A 20,431-nucleotide genomic window follows, 5' to 3' on the forward strand; every position below is an offset into this window, starting at 1 on the left:
GCTTAGCAAAAACTTTCAAAATATCATAGAGTGTGTCCACCAAGTAATTCACCCCAGACACCAGGAAGTTGAGGTTCCGAAGGACAACCTCCTCAGGATCCTGACGGAGTTTGGTATGACAAGCCCGGGCCACAAAGGAAGTGGCTGCTGCATTACGCACTTCCGCCACTGCAGAATCTAAAAGACACTTCAGAACAAAATCCACTCTTCTGTCCTGAACATCCTTCAGGACAACTCATCCATCCAAGGGCAAAGAGGTACGTTTAGTAACCTGAGCCACAGCTGAATCCCACTTCGGCGGGACTAAGCGCTTGGAAAACTTCTATGCCATGGGATACAACTATGCCATGGCCCTAGCACACTTCAGGGGACCCTCCGGGGCCTTCCAGACCTTTAAGAGCATTTCCGCCAAGTCTGTATGGTCAGGAAATGACTGAACACTCAGCCTGAACCGCCCAAATTAGTCATCCCAGACGACAGAATTGCATCTCCGGTGGACTCGGAGGAAAGCAGGGCCTCTTCGCAGGAGGGTAGTGCAGAATCAGTACACAGAAGGCTCCAGCAAGAAGGCCGCGAAGCAGCCTGTGAGTGCTGCTGGCCCGATGCTCCTCTGCTGGAAGATATTTATGGTTGCGGTCGGCGGGGATCAGTTGGGAGGGAAGAATGGAGGGTCAGCAGAGGTTTGGCGGTTTGGCTGCGCGGTGGGGGGGAAGCGCGGCTGCCTACATCTAGGGCTTATTTTCGGGGGTAGGGCTTATATTAAGACCTACCCTGAAAATCATGCTCGGGCTTATTTTCGAGAAGGTCTTATTTTCGGGGAAGTATGGTATCAGTGATAAACAGTCATGTCAATCTGTCTGCAGGGAAAACCAATCAATGCCACCTTGAGAAAAATGCTCCAACAACAGACGAGACGCAGAGATGAGGATGTAGAATTATTCTACAAACAACTTCAAAATGTAATAAATCAAATGTCAAAACAAGATCTACTGATTATAATGGGAGACTTCAATGCAAAAGTAGGAAGTACATCTGAAGATGCAGTGGTTGGAAAGCACAGCATAGGAGAAAGAAATGAAGTTGGTGATAGCTTAGTACAGTTTTACAAAACAAACTAACTGAATACGCATTTCTAACACCACAAACTTTGCTAGTACACATGGACCTCTATAAATGGCATGTATTGAAATCAAATTGACAACTGCGTAGGACAGAGATGGAAATCTGCAGTTTTGATTGCAAGGTAAACCAGGAGCTCATTGTGGAAGTGATCACGAACTTTGACATGCAAGATCAGGTAAAGCTTCGCAAGAAGAAGATCATTAGAGACCTCTCAAACTACGACATTGAAAACATTCCATCATACTATTGGATAAAACTAAACAACAGGTTTGCCTTGCTTAATACAGGAGATAAGAGAGCCCAAAGAGTTATGGAATGACATAAAAACTATAGTTAGTGATGAAGCTAAAAAAACACTCCAGAAGAAAAAGAAAGCCAAGAAATCACTTTGGATCCCAGAGGAAACCAGAAAAGTAGCAGAAGAAAGAAGACAAGCAAAACTATCCGGTGATAGAGAAAAAGTATCACAAATGAATAGTGTGTTTCAACATCAAGTTCGGCCAGACATAGAATGATATCTCAAGGATATTCGTCAGAAAATTGAATCAGAACATGTATTTATTTATTTAATTATTTCTATACAACTTATATCCTAAGTGGTTTACATTCAGGTACTTTATCATATTTCCCTATCTGTCCCGGTGTGCTCAAACTCTATCTAGTGTACCTGGAACAAAGAGGGGATTAAGGAGCAACAAAGGATTTGAACCCACAGCCTCAGAGTGCTGAGGCGGTAGCTCTAACCCCTGCACCACACACTCCCACCATATTAGTGTATCAGAAGATTAAGAGATTGCAGCAGAAATTCCAACCTTGACTGGGGATGCTTAAAGGCGCTAATGGAATGATACTGAATGATCCAGAAAGCATTAAAAAGAAATGGTGCCAGTTATACAGAAAACTTATATAAACAAGACAATGAAGATGACACTGGGGAAATTGACCTGGAAACTGAAGCCAAAGAAGAACCAGATATTCACTGTGCCATGCTATGTGCTGGGAAGCTGCAGAAAGAAGCTGAAACAGTTTACAGTGAGATCCTTTGCCTCAACAAGCCTTGTAAACTGGACTGCTGGTCTTCCGATTCCACTGAATGGGGACCTCCACCACCCATAGAACACACTGCACACGTGACCTGGCAGAGGAACGGTCAGCTCTGATCCTGGGCACACCTCCACAGAGCCACATAGCCTGCGCTCAAACCCACTAGCGGACAAGCCTGGGGTGAGCTAGCTCCCAAGGGAATGGTCCCCTCAGCCCTGATCTGAAGTTGCAGACTATCCAGGAGGTACACTGCAAGGCAGGCAATCCCCTGGAAACAGACTTTATCCACACAGTCTGTGATTTCCCGCAGTCAGAGCAGTCCCCACTGGGAACTTTTGCAACACGAAGACACAAAATGCATAAAAATACCGATTAGAAGAAAAATTAAACACGAGCAGAAAAGATTAGATCCTACTGCCTTGCTTGTAGGAAAGCAACTGAAACTCAGTGGGCAGTGCTGAGGTAAGAGAGAAGGATCTCAAAAAATTATGTAAATGAGGCTTCCTACAAGTAGTCTCGCAACATGGGATGCATAATCCACTTGTCCAGGAATAGCGCGGGATAGTACAAGAAAGTCTATTTGTGAAGTTCCCCAGAGTGAGAAGATCTGATGTAATATCATCAAGCTGAGTGACCACTCATGAGGTTGAAGAAACTTGCTCTATCTGTTTGCTAGAGTGTTTTGTTTGCCTACTAGATACACAGCTTTGAGAAAGATGTTGCGAGGAATGGGAAAGATCTGTATTGCTTCCCAGCAGAGGAGGTGAGAACCTGTGCCCCCTTGTTTGTTTATATGGTACTAGTCTTTAAGCCCGTTACATTAACGGGCGCTAGAACAGATGTCTGTCTGGGTTTTTTTCTTTGTCTCTCTCTTCTTGGACGCTGTCTGTCTGTCATTCATTCTGTCTGTGTCTCTCCCTGGCCCCCCTGCCTACCTGTATTTCTCTATTGCACCATGCCTGCCTGTCTCTCCGAAGCCCCCTTCTGTCTCCCCCCACCTCCCAGAGCAAAGCATGATTGTTTTCTGCCCCCCAGCACACCCCTTTCCCTCTCCCCCTGTTGTGTCATGCCTGCGTGCTCCATGGCCCCCTTCTGTTCCCCCTGATGATTGCTATCTGCCCCCCTTCCCCCAAAGCGGCCCCCTTTCCCTCTCCCCCTGGTCCCCTGTTGTGCAATGCCTGCCTGCCCTGTGCCTGTTGTGCCATGCCTGTGTACTCCGTGGCCCCCTTCTGTTCCCCTCTGATGATTGTTGTCTGCCCCCCTCCCCTCAAAGCAGCCCCCTTTCCCTCTCCCCCTGGTCCCCTGTTGTGAAATGCCTGCCTGCCCAATGGCCCCCTTCCATTTCCACCCCCCCTCCCATTCTTACCCTCCCTCCATTCCTTGAACTGGAGCTGGGGCTGCATTGTTCACCTCTCAGCCCAGATCTCCTCCTTCATGGCGGTGGGCGGGGCTGCAGAAAGACCGAGTGTGGCGGCAGTGGCAACCCCGACTCCTTCAGCACCATGTTGGGAAGGTGGAGAGCGGCCTGCGAGGTTCGCTACAGCGGCTGGCGAACTTCAGCAGGCCGCTTTGAAGAGCAGCGGCAGCGGGAGGGAGGAGTCCCTGGAACACGCGCCTCCAGCTAGCGCAGGCGCCGTGAGGAATGACACAGAAGCACACCTCACACTACCAGGACTCACGATCGTTCAACAGCGCATGCGCGCGCTAGGGTTTTATTATTATAGATGTGGCCACTCGATTGTCCGTCCGGATCAGTGTGACTTGGCTGAGTAGCCAATCCTGAAAGGTTTGAAAAGCATTACGAATTGCTTGGAGCTCTAGAAGATTGATGTAAAAAGAGTTTTCCTGAATACTCCAAGTGCCCTGAGTGAGAAGGCTGTCTAGGTAGGCTCCCTATCCATACATGGAGGCATCTGTTATCATTTTCTGATGCGGAGGAACATGGAACAGTAGTCCTCATAGGTTTATTGTTTCAACAACCTCTTTTAACACCAGCAATACGTAATATGTGAATACAGTAAATCCTTGGTTTATGAGCTTAATTTGTTTCAAAAACATGATTATAATACTTCTAACCCATGTTCATGACCTCAACTTTGCTGCTTTAAATTCCGGTCCAATACACATAAAAGGACATACACTAGATATCTTTGCTCCCTGTGATTTACACCCATATTTTTCTAAATCTATCATACATAAGGTTCTCTGGTCTGATCATAGTTTTATCCAATCAACAAGCACATTACAGTCCCTGCTAGCTTTTCCTCAACTACCTAAAACTGTTTCTTCAAGAGACTTTCAAAATTTCAATAATTCTCTTATTTCTGCCACATTTTACGTTGACTCCAAGGACTTCAGTGCTGTAACGACAAATGAACAATTAACAATTTGGAACAATGCTTGCCGGTCCCTTTTAGATACATTAGCACCAATAATTACTCAAACTATTTCCCCAAAAAAACAACTTAACCCCTGGTTTAACTCCTCCTTAGTCCTTACTTCTACTAAAACGACAATTGCGTTCTGTGGAACGCAAATGGCATTCTAAACCTATCCAAAACAACTTAGATAATTACAAGAAACATTCACAATATTATCGTCAATCGATTAATGTAGTAAAGAAACAATTCTGCATTAAAAAAATCTCTAAAGCAAAAAATTCATCAGTTCTTTTCAAAATTCTCAAACAATTAACTTACTTTAAACACAAACCAGCCATTCTCCCGGATAAATCTCCATCAGCCCAAAGTCTAGCCGATTTCTTTCAGACGAAAATCAATTTAATAAGATCTAATATTGCTAGTAAAGCTACTAACTCCTCGGATGTTACCTGTTTCACCACCATCGATGGATAGTTCTTTAACTGCTTCTTGTTCCAATTTCTTCTTACCATCTCTAAAAGATATTGAATGTATGCTTCATTCCATTAATATAAAGGATTCTAAAGCAGAGCCTCTTCCTCCTTTCATTTTAAAACAACACTTCTCTATATTCGGTCCCTATATTCTCCAAATTATTCATAAAAGTCTTTCTACTGTCAGACTTCCAGCAGATTGGAAACATTTGATTCTTTATCCTATCATCAAAGACCCAAAAAATAATTCAAAGAATTGCGCTAACTATCGTCCAATTGCTAATCTCCCATTTTTAGCCAAATTAACCAAAAAGATAGTCTTCCATCAGCTTTCAGATTTCATCGACAAAACACGAACCCTGCACCCTAATCAAGCAGGTTTCCGACAAAATCACTCCACAGAACACTCTCTTTTAGGACTTACCACAACTACCTTGATCAACACGTCTGTCCTCTTTATCTCCTTAGATCTTGCTGCTGCATTTGACACTATAGATCACCATCTCCTTCTTCAAGGACTTCCATCCATTGGTATATCCAATCAATGGTTCAAATGCTACTTTCTGATAGGGTATCCACTGTTCATTTTAATAACTCAATTTCTAAGTCTTTTAAGTCCAACTTTGGCATTCCACAAGGTTCCATACTGTACCCCTTACTTTTCAACATTTACCTGGCTCCCCTCTTAACCCTCTGTTAATCGATCAGATTCACTGTCTATACTTATGCCAATGATCTTCTTCATACCATTGACCCTACTAATCAAAATGATATCTCTAACATCGATCTCAAATTAGCTAAAATTCATGATTGGCTAAATGCGAATATGCTTTCTCTAAGCATTCCTAAAACAAGCACCGTGCTTTTTTCATGGAAAGAATATTTAGAGTTAATTGCTCTGGTCTTCATTAACAATGTCCCTCTTAAATCAACTCCAACAACCAAAATATCAGGTGTTCTTATTGATAATAAACTTTCATTCCATCCTCAAATCAGTGCGCTGGTCAAGAACTGTTTTTACAAACTTAGGATGATTAGATCTTTGGTCCCCTCCTCGACATAAAATCTCTTAATGTTTTAATTCATTCTCTTGTAATATCTAAAATTGATTATTGTAATTTATTATATAAAGGGTTGTGTCTAAAAGATATAAAACGTCTTCAACTTATACAAAATACAACTATTAAAATTATTTCGGGTTCATAAAAATTTGATCACGTCACCCTTCTGTTACAAAAAGCTCACTTGTTGCCTGTTTTACATAGGATTACCTAAAAAATTGCACTTTTAACTTTTAAAACCATGCAAATTAATACCCCAGCTTTCATAGATAGACTGCTGATCCCTTATGACCCTCCCAGAATTTTAAGATCAGCCTCACAGCATTCCCTTAACATCCCATCGTACTCTCATTTTAATTTGGAACTCTCTCCTTCTACACCTTAGAGCTGAACAAAATTAAAAGCAGCCTAAAATGCTTTCTCTTTAAAGATGCCTATAACTGAATTTTTTTTAAACAAGTACATTCTTCCGCACTACTTAATTTTCCCCCTTTACTATTGTATTTCCTTTTATGTATTCTTTCTAAGAAATTGTAGTTCTTCCCTTTTTTCCTCAATGTTCTCAGGCCATAAGTATGTTTGATTAGTTGGTGTATGTCTAATTATTTAAAATGCTTGTATCCCGGCTGTTTTAAATTATTATGTACGCTTTGTACCTTTGGATAAGTGTTTTAGGTGGTATAGAGCCTATATTTCTGACTTACTAGTTTTTAGCCATTGTGTCTGATTAGATGGAGAAGGGAGGGGCTCTGATTTACTTCTAAGGTTAACTGCATTATCTTTGGGACATTGCTGTGAACAAGGCTGCCCTGTGAACTTCAATAAGATAAGTTGCTCAACATTTCATATTCTGCTCTTTTCACTGGTTTTCAGCATTATATCTGCTTAATTTCTCTTCTCCTCCCTGTTTCTTACTTAAAAAAAACAACAAAAAAGCACAAAAAAATAAACCCTTCTCTTTCCTCTGTTAAATCTTATTTCCTCTTCCTCTTCATAGGAATAAGGGTAAGACTTATAGTCCCACCATATATAGAGACCCAAATAATCAGGACTACTCAAATCAAGTCACTTCACAACCAATCAAGATGACCTTTATTCTATGCAATCACTGTGGCGCTTTAATTCCAAGACATACTATTTGGAGGCTTAAGGCTTGCCCCATCTGTCTTCAACTTGCTAGTATTATGGAGGAGCTCTGCAAACTTAAACAGGAATTGAATACAATTAAAGCAGCTTTCAACACTCCACAAAATCATACCAACTTACCACCTCTACCTCAAAGAATAAAACAGCCCAGGAATAAATGGGTCACAGTAGGCTCAGGAAGACTGCGACATGTAACACAGAAACATCCACCTTCACAAATATTACCTCTACAGAATTCCTTCGCTCCACTAGTGCACTGCGATACTCAAGAAAACAGAAGGGAGGTGGGACTGGAACCAATGAAGGTAACTCAAGAGAGCAAGCACAAATAAAAAGGCCAAAAACAGAAAACTATTACTGTTGGGGGATTCCATCATCAGAGGCATTAACCTTGGAACACAAGGCGAGGAGACCAAAATAGAGAAATGTCTTCCAGGATCCTCAGCTACCAGGAGTTCCAGGCAAATACAGACTATAATTAAGGAAGAAACTAAGGATTTTAACACTGATGTTGTCATCCATCTGGGAACAAATGACCTGGCCAACAACTCCACACTTGCAGCACAGAAAGCTTTTCGGGAGCTTGGTGAGGGCGTGAAACCTTTTGTAAATACTTTAGCTTTTTCTGAAATACTGCCTGCATATGGAAAGGGAGAGCAAAGAGTGAAAAACACAGAGGACTTTAATAGGTGGCTCAAAGCCTGGTGTCATCAAGAAGGCTTCAGGTACATAGGAGGATGGGGAAATACATGGAAGGACAAGAAGCTATATTGCACTGATGGGCTACCTATTACTACAGCAGGAAAAAGAAACCTTGCAGAGAAATTTAGACAATATTTTTCTAGGCATTTAAACTAGAAGGTGGGGGTGGTGTATGTACGAAGGACAATTATAGAGACCACCCCCGGCAAAAGAAAAGATGTGATAGTAGTAAAGACTGCAACATAAGCAATATCAGCAACTAATTTCTTAGTATTGCAACGGAAAGTGAAACGAAACAAAAATCCATACGAAAAAGGAGATGATCACTGAAGAATAGCTGGAAAGCGATGACCACAAATGCTCGCAGTCTAAGCAACAAAGTTCATGATCTGCAAGCCCTGATGTTAGAGGCAGATCTAGATATTGTCGCTATCACAGAGACATGGTTCAGTGAATCACATGGATGGGATGCAAACATACCGGGATATAATCTTTTTAGGAAGGACAGAGATGGTCAAAAAGGTGGAGGAGTAGCGACCGAAATGCAAGGGACCTGGGGAGAGGAAGAAGCAATATGGATTGCTCTGATAAGAGAAGATGGAACTTCTATCTATGTGGGTATAGTCTACAGACCTCCAACTCAATCGCAGCAAATTGATAAGGAACTGATTGTGGATATCCAAAAGTTTGGAAGGAAAGAGGAGGTTCTGCTGTTGGGAGAATTCAACCTGCCGGATGCGGACTGGAATGTTCCGTCTGCAGAATCGGAAAGAAGTAGGGAGATTGTGGATGCCTTTCAAGAGGCTCTGCTCAGACAAATGGTGACGGAACCCACAAGGGAAAAAGCGATATTGGATCTGGTCCTCACAAATGGAGAGAGTATCTCTAATGTTCGAGTGGGTGCTCACCTGGGAAGTAGCGATCATCAAACGGTTTGGTTTGATATAATGGCTAAAGTGGAGAGTGGCCACACGATACTTAAAGTCCTAGATTTCAAACATACGGACTTTAATGCTATGGGAGAGTACCTGAAGAAAGAGCTGTTAGGATGGGAGGACATAAGAGAAGTGGAAAGACAGTGGTCTAAGCTGAAAGGAGCGATAAAAATGGCTACGGACCTTTATTTGAAGAAAATCAATAAAAACAAGAGAAAAAGGAAGCCGATATGGTTCTCCAACCTAGTGGCTGAGAAAATAAAGGTAAAAGAGTTGGCGTTCGTGAAATATAAAAAAAACCAAGAAGAGGAGAGCTGAAAGGACTACAGGGTGAAACTGAAAGAAGCCAAGAGAGAGATACGTCTGGCGAAAGCACAGGCGGAAGAACAAATGGCTAAAAATGTAAAAAAGGGAGATAAAAATTTTTTCAGATATATTAGTGAAAGGAGGAAGATGAAAAATGGAATTGCTAGGCTAAAAGATGCTGGGAACCAATATGTGGAAAGTGATGAGGAGAAAGCGAATGTACTAAACAAATACTTCTGTTCTGTGTTCACAGAAGAAAATCCTGGAGAAGGACTGAGATTGTCTAGCAAAGTTACACGAGAAAATGGAGTAGATTCTGCGCCATTCACAGAGGAGGGTGTTTATGAGCAACTTGAAAAACTGAAGGTGGACAAAGCGATGGGACCAGATGGGATCCATCCCAGGATACTAAGGGAGCTCAGAGAGGTTCTGGCGAGTCCTATTAAAGACTTGTTCCATAAATGGTGCACAACTAAAACAGATGGTAACGAGCCCACTAGGGCCCAGGCGATCCTTGACCTGGTACTCACCAACGGGGAAAGCGTCTCAGAGGTCTTGGTAGGAGATATGCTAGCCTCCAGCGACCATAACATGGTATGGTTCAACCTTAGGAAAGGATTCCCTAAGTCAAACACAAAATCAAAGGTACTTAACTTCCGGGGCACCGACTTCACACGCATGGGAGATTTCGTCCATCAGACGCTGCAGGACCAAGCAGAGACCGGTAATGTGGAAGCTATGTGGTCGTACCTGAAATCATCCATACACGAAGCTACTAATCGCTACATAAAAACGGTAGACAAACGGCAAAGAAACAATAAACCCCAATGGTTCACTGAGGAGATCTCGCACCTCATTAAGGAGAAGAAAACAGCATTTCTTTCCTACAAACGTACGCAGAGAAGGGAAACCAAAGTAGAATATAAGACCAGGTCTGCAGCGGTCAAAACAGCAGTTAGGGAGGCCAAACTTCGAGTGGAAGAAACTTTGGCAAAAAACATTAAAAAATGGGACAAATCTTTCTTCAGGTATATTAGTGATAGGGAAAGGAACACAGACGGCATAGTACGCCTTAGAAGACCGGACGGAAACTACGCAGTGGCGGATTCTGAAAAAGCCGAAATACTAAATGAATATTTCTGCTCAGTCTTCACCTGTGAGGCACCGGGACACGGACCACAGTTAAAGGCAAAACAAATTGCGGAAGACCCGTTTCAGATTTTGAGTTCACACCTGAAGACATCTACAGCGAGCTGACAAGGCTCAAGGAGAACAAGGCCATGGGACCGGACAATTTACACTCAAGAGTGCTTAGAGAATTGAGAGATGTTCTGGCGGAACCGTTGGCCGTGCTCTTCAATCTCTCACTTAGCACGGGGAAAGTTCCGTTGGACTGGAAAACAGCCAACATCATTCCTCTGCATAAAAAGGGTTGCAAGGCTGAGGCTGCGAACTATAGACCGGTGAGTCTCACTTCAATAGTGTGTAAACTCATGGAAACACTAATTAAGCATAAATTAGATACGGTCTTGAATGAGGAGAATCTCCGGGACCCCAGTCAACATGGATTCACCAAGGGTAGGTCCTGCCAGTCCAATCTTATCAGCTTCTTTGACTGGGTAACAAGAAAGCTGGACTCGGGAGAGTCCTTAGACGTCGTATACCTTGACTTCAGCAAGGCTTTTGACAGCGTCCCACACCGCAGACTGCTGAACAAGATGGAATCGATGGGGTTAGGAGTAACACTAACTGCATGGGTTAAAGATTGGCTAAGTGGCAGACTTCAGAGGGTGATGGTTAACGGTACCCTCTCCAAAACGTCGTAAGTGACCAGCGGAGTGCCGCAGGGCTCAGTCCTGGGTCCACTCCTCTTTAACATATTCATTAGGGATTTGACTCAAGGGCTTCAAGGTAAGGTAACCTTATTCGCTGATGATGCCAAACTATGCAATATCATAAACGGCTACAATCTGCAGAATACTATGGAACAGGACCTCCGTACTTTAGAAAGTTGGTCCTCTGTCTGGCAGCTGGGCTTCAACGCCAAGAAATGTAAGGTCATGCATCTCGGAAATGGAAATCCATTCAGAACTTACACCTTGAATGGAGAAACTTTGACCAAGACTACAGCAGAACGAGACTTGGGAGTGATCATCAGTGCAGACATGAAGACTGCTACTCAAGTGGAGAAGGCTTCATCTAAGGCACGGCAGATGATGGGTTGTATCAAGAGAAGTTTTGTCAACAGGAAGCCTGAGGTCATAATGCCATTATACAGAGCCATGGTGAGACCTCATCTGGAATACTGTGTGCAATTTTGGAGGCCACATTACCGTAAAGATGTGCTCAGAATTGAGTCGGTTCAGCGGATGGCCACCAGAATGGTCTCGGGGCTAAAGGGTCTCTCGTACGAAGAGAGACTGAACAAATTGCAGCTCTATACTCTCGAGGAGCGTAGGGAGAGGGGAGACATGATTGAGATATTTAAGTGCATCACGGGACGGGTCGAGGTGGAAGATGATATCTTTCTTCTCAAAGGACCCTCGAACACAAGAGGACATCTGCTCAAACTCAGGGGAGGGAAGTTTCGTGGAGACGTCAGGAAGTACTTCTTCACGGAACGAGTGATAGAGCATTGGAACAAGCTTCCAGTACAGGTGATCGAGGCCCGCAGTATCCCAGACTTCAAGAATAAATGGGATACCTATGTGGGATCACTGCGAGAGTCATACCAATGAATAAGGGTCGCTAGGATATAGACTTAATAGAGCAGGTCAGTAGAGTTAAGGGGGCCAGTAGACTTAAAAGGGGGTCAATGGTATGGGCAGACTTGATGGGCTGTAGCCCTTATCTGCCGTTATCTTTCTATGTTTCTACCCCTCAATCCCTTTGTCCTCCAAGTACCTATTTAAAGCTTCTTTGAAGCCTTGTAGCGTGCTCCTGCTTATCACATCCTCCGGTAGCGCGTTCCATGTATTCACAACCCTCTGTGTTAAAATGAACTTCCTGGCGTTTGTTCTAAACCTCTCCCCTTTCAATTTCTCTGAGTGTCCCCTTGTACTTGTGGTTCCCCGTAATTTGAAAAATCTGTCCCTGTCTATTTTTTCTATACCCTTCATGATCTTGAAGGTTTCTATCATGTCTCCTCTAAGTCTCCGCTTTTCCAGGGAGAAAAGCCCCAGCTTTTTCAGTCTGTCAGTATATGAGAGGTCCTCCATGCCCTTTATTAGCTTAGTTGCTCTTCTCTGGATCTTCTCAAGTACCACCATGTCCTTCTTGAGGTACGGCGACCAGTACTGAACACAGTACTCCAGGTGCGGGCGCACCATTGCACGATACAGTGGCAGGATTACTTCCTTCGTCCTTGTCGTGATACCCTTCTTGATGATACCAAGATTTGTAACAGAGTAGACACCGAAGAGGGAGTGGAAAATATGAAAAAGGATCTGCAAAAATTAGAGGAATGGTCTAATGCCTGACAACTAAAATTCAATGCAAAGAAATGCAGAGTAATGCATTTGGGGATTAATAATAGGAAGGAACCGTATATGCTGGGAGGAGAGAAGCTGATATGCACGGACGGGGAGAGGGACCTTGGGGTGATAGTGTCCGAAGATCTAAAGGTGAAAAAACAGTGTGACAAGGCAGTGGCTGCTGCCAGAAGGATGCTGGGCTGTATAAAGAGAGGAGTAGTCAGTAGAAGGAAGAAGGTGTTGATGTCCCTGTACAGGTCATTGGTAAGGCCCCACTTGGAGTATTGTGTTCAATTTTGGAGACCGTATCTGGCGAAGGACGTAAGAAGACTTGAGGCGGTCCAGAGAAGGGCGACGAAATTGATAGGAGGCTTGCGCCAAAAGAAATATGAGGAGAGACTGGAAGCCATGAATATGTATACCCTAGAGGAAAGGAGAGACAGGGGAGATATGATTCAGACATTCAAATACTTGAAGGGTATTAACGTAGAACAAAATCTTTTTCAGAGAAAGGAAAATGGTAAAACCAGAGGACATAATTTGAGGTTGAGGGGTGGTAGATTCAGGGGCAATGTTAGGAAATTCTACTTTACGGAGAGGGTAGTGGATGCCTGGAATGCGCTCCCGAGAGAGGTAGTGGAGAGTAAAACTGTGACTGAGTTCAAAGAAGCGTGGGATGAACACAAAGGATCTAGAATCAGAAAATAAGATTAAATATTGAACTAAGGCCAGTATTGGGCAGACTTGCACGGTTTGTGTCTGTATATGGCCGTTTGGTGGAGGATGGGCTGGGGAGGGCTTCAATGGCTGGGAGGGTGTAGATGGGCTAGAGTAAGTCTTAACAGAGATTTCGGCAGTTGGAACCCAAGCACAGTACAGGGTAAAGCTTTGGATTCTTGCCCAGAAATAGCTAAGAAGAAAAAATTAAAAAATTTAAATTGAATCAGGTTGGGCAGACTGGATGGACCATTCGGGTCTTTATCTGCCGTCATCTACTATGTTACTATGTTTAACCAAAATTTAAATAAACTATGGAACTATATATCAACGCGAATTTCCCCATAAGAAATAATGGAAACTCAGACGTAGATTAGGAATTGGTTATTCGACAGAAAACTGAAGGAAGGATTAAATGGCCATTGTTTTCAATGAGGAAGGTAAATAGTGGAAAGCCGCTAGGATCTGAACTGGGACCGGTGCTATTTAAAATATTTATAAATGATCAGGAAATTGAAACAAGTGAGGTGATTAAATATGCAGATGACACATAAATATTTTTTGTTCTAGATCATATGATATAGATTTTCAAGTGCTATATTGTAATTGTAATGGATGTATTTATGTACACTTGTTTATGATTTATAATGAATAAAAAATTAAAAAAAAAATATGCAGATGACACTAAACTATTCAAAGCTGTCAAAACAATGAGGAATGTGAAAAATTGCAGGAAAACCATTGGAAATTGGAAGACTGGACATCCAAATGGCAAAGTGATGCATATGGGGGAAGAATAATCCAAAGACTAGTTACTTTATGCTAGGGACTACTTTAAGAGTTGACACCCAGGAAAAAGATCCAGGTGTCATGTCATTGTAGGCACTACACAAAAATCTTCCCAGTGTTCAGCTGCATTAAAAAAAAAAAAAAAATACGGAGGGAGTACCCAGCCAGCCATCAAAAAAGGTTAGAGGGGGATCTGGGGGGGTCCATGTGGGATTAGGAGGAGTTCTAGTGGGAGTGCGGGGGTAAAAGTGGGGGTGGAGGGGTGGACTGGGTAATTTATGTGTGGGTGGGGGTGGGTTTCTAGCAGGAGGGATTGGGTATCCTTCCTGCCAGTAGTGGGGATGGGTTACCATTAAACTTATTGCGGCAGGGAGATCGCTTGCCACGATAAGCTCAGCAGCAACCCGATTCTCTAACCGGTGTCTGTAACATGGACGTCGGTTAGACTAGAGCAGTGTTCTTCAACCTTTTGACACCTATGGACCAGCGGAAATAAAATAATTTTATGGACCTGAACCGGTTCGCGGACCGGCAGTTGAAGAACACTGGGCTAAGTCGTGGGCCAGACCCTGTCTATCTCTGCCCCAGACCCTGCCCCCATAATAGTACTAATTGTAACACCATTTTTTCCATTCATTTTTCATATATACACACAATATAATCGTACTAACAACACATAATGGTATGCAGGTAAGGCTAGTCTCAGTTAGGGCACTGGTCTTTGACCTAAGAACCACCGCGTGAGCAGACTGCTGGGCACGATGGATCACTGGTCTGACCCAGCAGTGGCAATTCTTATGTTCTTAACCACAAAATTAAACTACACAAAGCACATTGTATGCTTCTCAATATTCATTCCTAACAGAACACAGATAACCCCATGCAAATACAGGACCAAAAACAAACCCTAAGATGCAAGACTTTGCATGCAGTACAACCCCAGAGGAAAATAAACAAATGCATTTCTTTCTGAACAGACAGCAGATGTCAATCACTAAATTCAAAGATAAAATCATTCTAGCTACTGTTGTTGTCTCCCTCCCTCCATGCTGTACCTTGCCTTCTGGCCTGCTACCAGTGTTATCTTCGGGCCGGCTCCCTCTTTCTCAGTACTGCAGTACACAAAAACCGTGGGTAGCGGCTCCTCGCGCATCCTGCACCTCATCTTGAAGCCTTCCCTCTGATGTTGCGACATCAGAGAGAAGACTTCCGGTTCAGGCGCAGGATGCAGGTAGGAGCCTCTGCCCAGAACTTTGTGCATTGCAGAACTAAGGAAGAGGGAGCCGGCCCGAAAACAATGCCGCATCAACTGTACCATGGACCGGCGGCTGAAGAGCATTGTCTGGGGCCCAATGCATGTGCCAGCCCTACGGACCGGCAGGAAATTTCTGTGGACCGGCACCGGTCCATGGACTGGGGGCTAAAGAACACTGGACTAGAGAATCGTGCTATTTTTAGGTGGGCTTAGGTGCGATTCTGTATAGGACACCTGTCAGCTTCTGAGACCAGGCGTCCTATACAGAATCCGGGCCTAAATTTTATTTGCACCTAGGAAAAAGCTGTGGAATTTCTTTAAGGGAGCGTACACAAATTCAAGTCATACCTTTGTCCAGGAATGATGTGATTCTCAGTGGGAACAGAAGAGGAAGTGAAGACTTTTGTTTCTAAAAGCTAAAAGAAAATGTACATTTTAATAATAGAAATATGAATACCTTTAGTAGCCACACTATAGCAAAATACAGAAACTGTGCAAAATGTCCAAGAAACCTTATGACCTATGAAAAAAATCATTTGGTGCCTCAGTGGCAGAGCTACTATAAGAGAATGGTTCCTCAGGCTCTACAATATCTTTGCAGAGAACAAGAGGTATTATATGAACAGCAGCATGCATACATCAAGATATTTCCTTAAAAAACCTAATTATTTGGCTGTAAAATGACATTTGTAAAACAAAAAGCATTGTCCAATTGGAAACCTGTCAATGTTTCTTACAGTTTCTTATGATATAGGCCTGGTATAGCCTAATCCTCAGGCTGACATTAATAATAATAATAATAATAACTTTATTCTTTTATACCGCCATAACCAAAAGTTGTAGGCGGTTTACACTAAAAAGAGCTGGACAATCAGTGAAATACAATAATTCAGTAAAAAATACAAATATTTGTAAAACAGAATTTCAATAATAAAACCCACTAAGTAATAAACTTATCGAACAAAGTGGTCTTAATTAATTTCCGAAAACAGCAATAGGATAACATAGCTTGCTGAATACATTTACCTAACCAAGATTGTTGCCTAGAGTCCTATCTAAGAAGGTCTTATATCTACACCCATTAATTTTTGGATAAGCAAATAAGGAGAAGTTTCTAGTTTCTCTGATGGTCTATGCAACACAAAATGAGGAAAAAGGTAATCTGGAGACAATCCCGATATTGGCTTAAAGCAGATACAGGAAAATTTGAATAATACTCTTGCTTCCAAAGGCAGCCACTGAAGTAAACGATAATATGGACTAATGGTCGTTCTTTTTTAAACCAAATGGTCGTTTTTTTTTTAAACCAAAAATCAATCAAACAGCTGTATTCTGAATTATCCTTAATTTCCTTAGAATTTTTTTGGGTGCTCCTAAATAGATGATGTTACAATAGTCTAAAATAGATAAAACTAATGCCTGCACCAATAGTCTGAACGATAAAGGATCAAAATATTTTTTTATGGTTCTTAATTTCCACAATGTAAAAAAGCATTTTTGTACCACTAAGTTCGTGTGTTCTGCTAGTGTTAAATGTTGGTCTAGTCTAGTGTGACTCCCAGAATTTTGATAGATTTAATAATCAGGTAGTAATGACCATTAAGATGAAGCAATGAGTTTATTTTGTCGTTGGAACTAGCCAAGAAAAGTTTGGTCTTTTTTGTATTGAGTTTCAGTTTGAAATTAATTGTCCACTGTTCTATCTGAGTCATAATAAAATATATCTGGTTTAAAATTTCAGTGGTAAAATTATTTAGAGGGATTAAAATAGAAATGCCATCTGCTTATATATCAAAGTTTACATTTAAACTCTGTAATAAATGTCCTAAATGGGAAATGTAGATGTTGAATAAGGTAGGCGATAGTAGAGAACCTTGGGGCACACCGGATGGGTTGCTCCATGAATGAGAATAGTTACCATCACAAATCACTCGATAAGATCTTTTCTTCAAAAAACCTTGAAACCAGTTCCAGACCCTTCCTGAAAGTCCTATTGTGTCTAAACAACTCAACAATATTTCATGATCTATTAGATCAAAGGCACTATTAAAATCTAGCTGAAGAATTAAAGCACTAGTGTCTTTGCTAAATAGACCATGAAGATAATCAAGCATTGAAGTTAAGACGGTCTCCGTACTATATCCTCTTCTAAATTCCGACTGATGGTCATTAAGGATATTAAATTTATCTAAATAACTTACTAATTCTAAATTAACTAAACCTTCCAGTAATTTGCTGGTCTGTGACTGGTATTGGTTGGCCAAAATTTTTTTTCCAGTCTTTGAAAACTGAATCCTTAGCAGTAGCTGGTGGGGATCCCAAGCACTGACAGCTAAACAATTTTCTTTCAAAGACACATCATATAAGAGGCTAGGCCTGAAACATAACTTCTCACTGCTACCAACACCATTGTTTCTGGTGCTTCTTCCTCCAACCAGCAGCGGAAAAACAACAAGCTGGTGTAGTGGCCATAGTGTTCAGGAGTGCACTGTCAGTTCTGCTGGTTCTCTGTTCCTTATGACATCAATTTCTATTCTGGGACAAGAAACAAGCAGAACCGACAGTGAAAACCTGAACACTGAAACTCTGTGCCTGTATGTTGTTTTGCCACCACTGCTGCTGATGGTCAGATGCGTAGTAGATGAGTGGAACAGTCTCCCGGAAGAGGTGGTAGAGACAGAGACTGTCAGAATTCAAGAAAGCATGGGATAGGCACGTGGGATTTCTTAGAGAGAGAAAGAGATAATGGTTACTGTGGATGGGCAGACTGGATGGGCCATTTGGCCATTATCTGCCATCATAGCTCTATGTTTCAGAAGAAGCAGCAGCAACAGTGCTAGTAGTGCCAATGGCAGTGTGAAGTTATGTTTCAGGCTTAGCCTCTCCAACATCAGGGGAAGGGAAGGTAAAATTATGGTCTTACCTGTTAATTTTCTTTCCTTTAGAAGCAGCAGATGAATCCAGACTAGTGGGTATAGCTCACATCGACCAGCAGGTGGAGATAGAGAACTGATTAACAGTTGGCCTTAAAGCCTGGTGTTCCTCCTGTTGATTCAGTTATGCATTTTGCCCAAGCAGCCCGAAAGGAGCATGAGCATCCCCAAAACTTCATTCCAGTAGAAAATGCGCCACTCATAAACTAAATAATACAATTACCAACCATATCCCAACTGAACCAATAAACAAACACCCTACACACCTACAGTGCACCTGGGGAGGGGCTCTGGATTCATCTGCTGCTTCTAAAGGAAAGAAAATTAACAGGTAAGACCATAATTTTACCTTCCATAGCAAAGCAGCAGATGAATCCAGACTAGTGGGATGTAGCAAAGCAAACTCAAACCGGGTGGGACGCCAATGCCGCTTCCGCCAGCACTGCCGCGCCAAAACTGATCTGACGTGATTGTGGCCCACTCCGCCTGGAACGCCGAAAGCCGGCCCCCTAAGGGAAAGGCGGAGGGAGCCAAGCCCCCGTCATTGCAGAGTGCGATTCGCTGGGGTACGCGTTGGCTGACCTGAAGAGGGTTTCGTCGTACGAAAGGAACTCCTCTGCTGAAACCTAGGTCTCGACGCAGAGAAAGAACCAGATGCAGCTCTGAAGAATGGTTTACCAGACCTGGATCGCCTAACATCTCTGAAGCGCGGTCTAGACGATGAGGACCTCACCGGGGGCCTAGCCCTATCTTCCGGTAAACGCTGTGTTTTGGTATCCCCAAAATCCTTCACCAATTTATCTAAGTCCTCTCCAAACAATAAACCTCCTTTAAAAGGGAGTCTCACTAGCCGCAGCTTGGATGCTGCATCTGCCGCCCAATGCCGGAGCCATAAGGATCTGCGCGATACCACTGAAAGAGACATCTGTTTCGCAGACGCTCGAATAATGTCATATAAGGAGTCTGCCAAATAAGCCAAGCCTGACTCCAAATCAGCCAGTTCCGAAGGGACAGAACCTCCAGACTCCATTAAATTATCGGTCATCCCTTGCGACCACTGCAAACATACTCGCGCCGCATACGAGCTGCAAATTGCGGCCTGTAAGGTAACTGCAGCTACTTCAAAGGACATTTTTAGTGAAGATTCAATCTTCCTATCCTGCGCATCCTTTAGCGTAACCCCTCCTTCCACCGGCAAGGTAGTCCTTTTAGTTACCGCTGCCACCAAAGCGTCCACCCTAGGTAACCTAAACTTGTCAAGTTCGGTCGGGTCAACCGGATACAGGAGCCGCATGGCCTTCGCCACTCGTAAACTGGCCTCCGGCGTATCCCATTGCGCCGCGATCAGCTCCTGCATGGCTTCATGCACCGGAAAGGACTTAGGTGGCTTACGTGTACCTGCCATCAGGGGGTTACCTGACACTTTAGCATCTTCCTGAGAGATATTCAAACCCTGCAAAGCCTTAGAAATCAAGGACGCCAGCTCCTCTCTATGAAACAGCCGGAGAGCGGAAAGATCATCAACTTCCCTACCCGGGGGATCCTCAGCTTCCTCCAATCTAAGACCTCCCCTTCCTCCAAAGATTCAGGAAGAGAGAAAGGGGATAAGGGAAGATTACCTTCTGCGTCCACGGTCACGAGTCTGCGTTTCTTCGCCCCCTGCGACCGCCCAGGCGACAACACAGGACCCGTAATCGGTCCGGCATTAGCACAGGTCAAACCCATAGAGGTAGAAGGCCCAGGGAGGGACAGACAGGTCACCGGTACCGACTGGGCCGGCTGCGAGCCCTGTAGCAGAAATGCTCGGTGCAACAACATAATAAACTCAGGTGAGAAGGAGCTCACCCCCAGTAACGCTGAACCGCTCTGATCAATGCTTGGGCGCGCAGCCGCGCCGTCCCCTAGCGATCCCGACTCCCCGACCGCCGCTGACCTCCCCTCAGCCGCTGAAGAGCCTTGCAGCCCCCCCGAGTCGACCTCGAGAACCGGGGACGTAGACCGTGCCTCGCTGACACGGGAGATAGCTATCTCACAAGCCTGCAGGAAAGCGTCTTCTGCCGGTGTATCCAAACACCCGGCAGAACAGAAGCCCAA

At 43.4% G+C, this 20,431-nt stretch overlaps 1 protein-coding gene across 11 annotated transcripts in view; it reads right to left on the reverse strand.

Annotated features, from left to right (window-relative positions):
* UBAP2 (ubiquitin associated protein 2) overlaps positions 1 to 20,431 on the reverse strand; it is a 553,760-nt gene that overhangs the window by 328,965 nt on the left and 204,364 nt on the right. For all 11 annotated transcript variants that reach the window (XR_004538612.1, XM_033935342.1, XM_033935354.1 and 8 more), the window contains one exon: positions 15,753 to 15,820. Coding sequence is in view for 10 of the 11 variants with exons in the window: in XM_033935342.1 (XP_033791233.1) it covers positions 15,753 to 15,820 (68 nt within the window). In the remaining variant the exon portion in view is untranslated. The remainder of the gene's footprint in view (positions 1 to 15,752; positions 15,821 to 20,431) is intronic.

This window comes from Geotrypetes seraphini, chromosome 1 (genome assembly GCF_902459505.1).
Source record: "Geotrypetes seraphini chromosome 1, aGeoSer1.1, whole genome shotgun sequence".
Taxonomy (NCBI): Eukaryota; Metazoa; Chordata; class Amphibia; order Gymnophiona; family Dermophiidae; genus Geotrypetes; species Geotrypetes seraphini.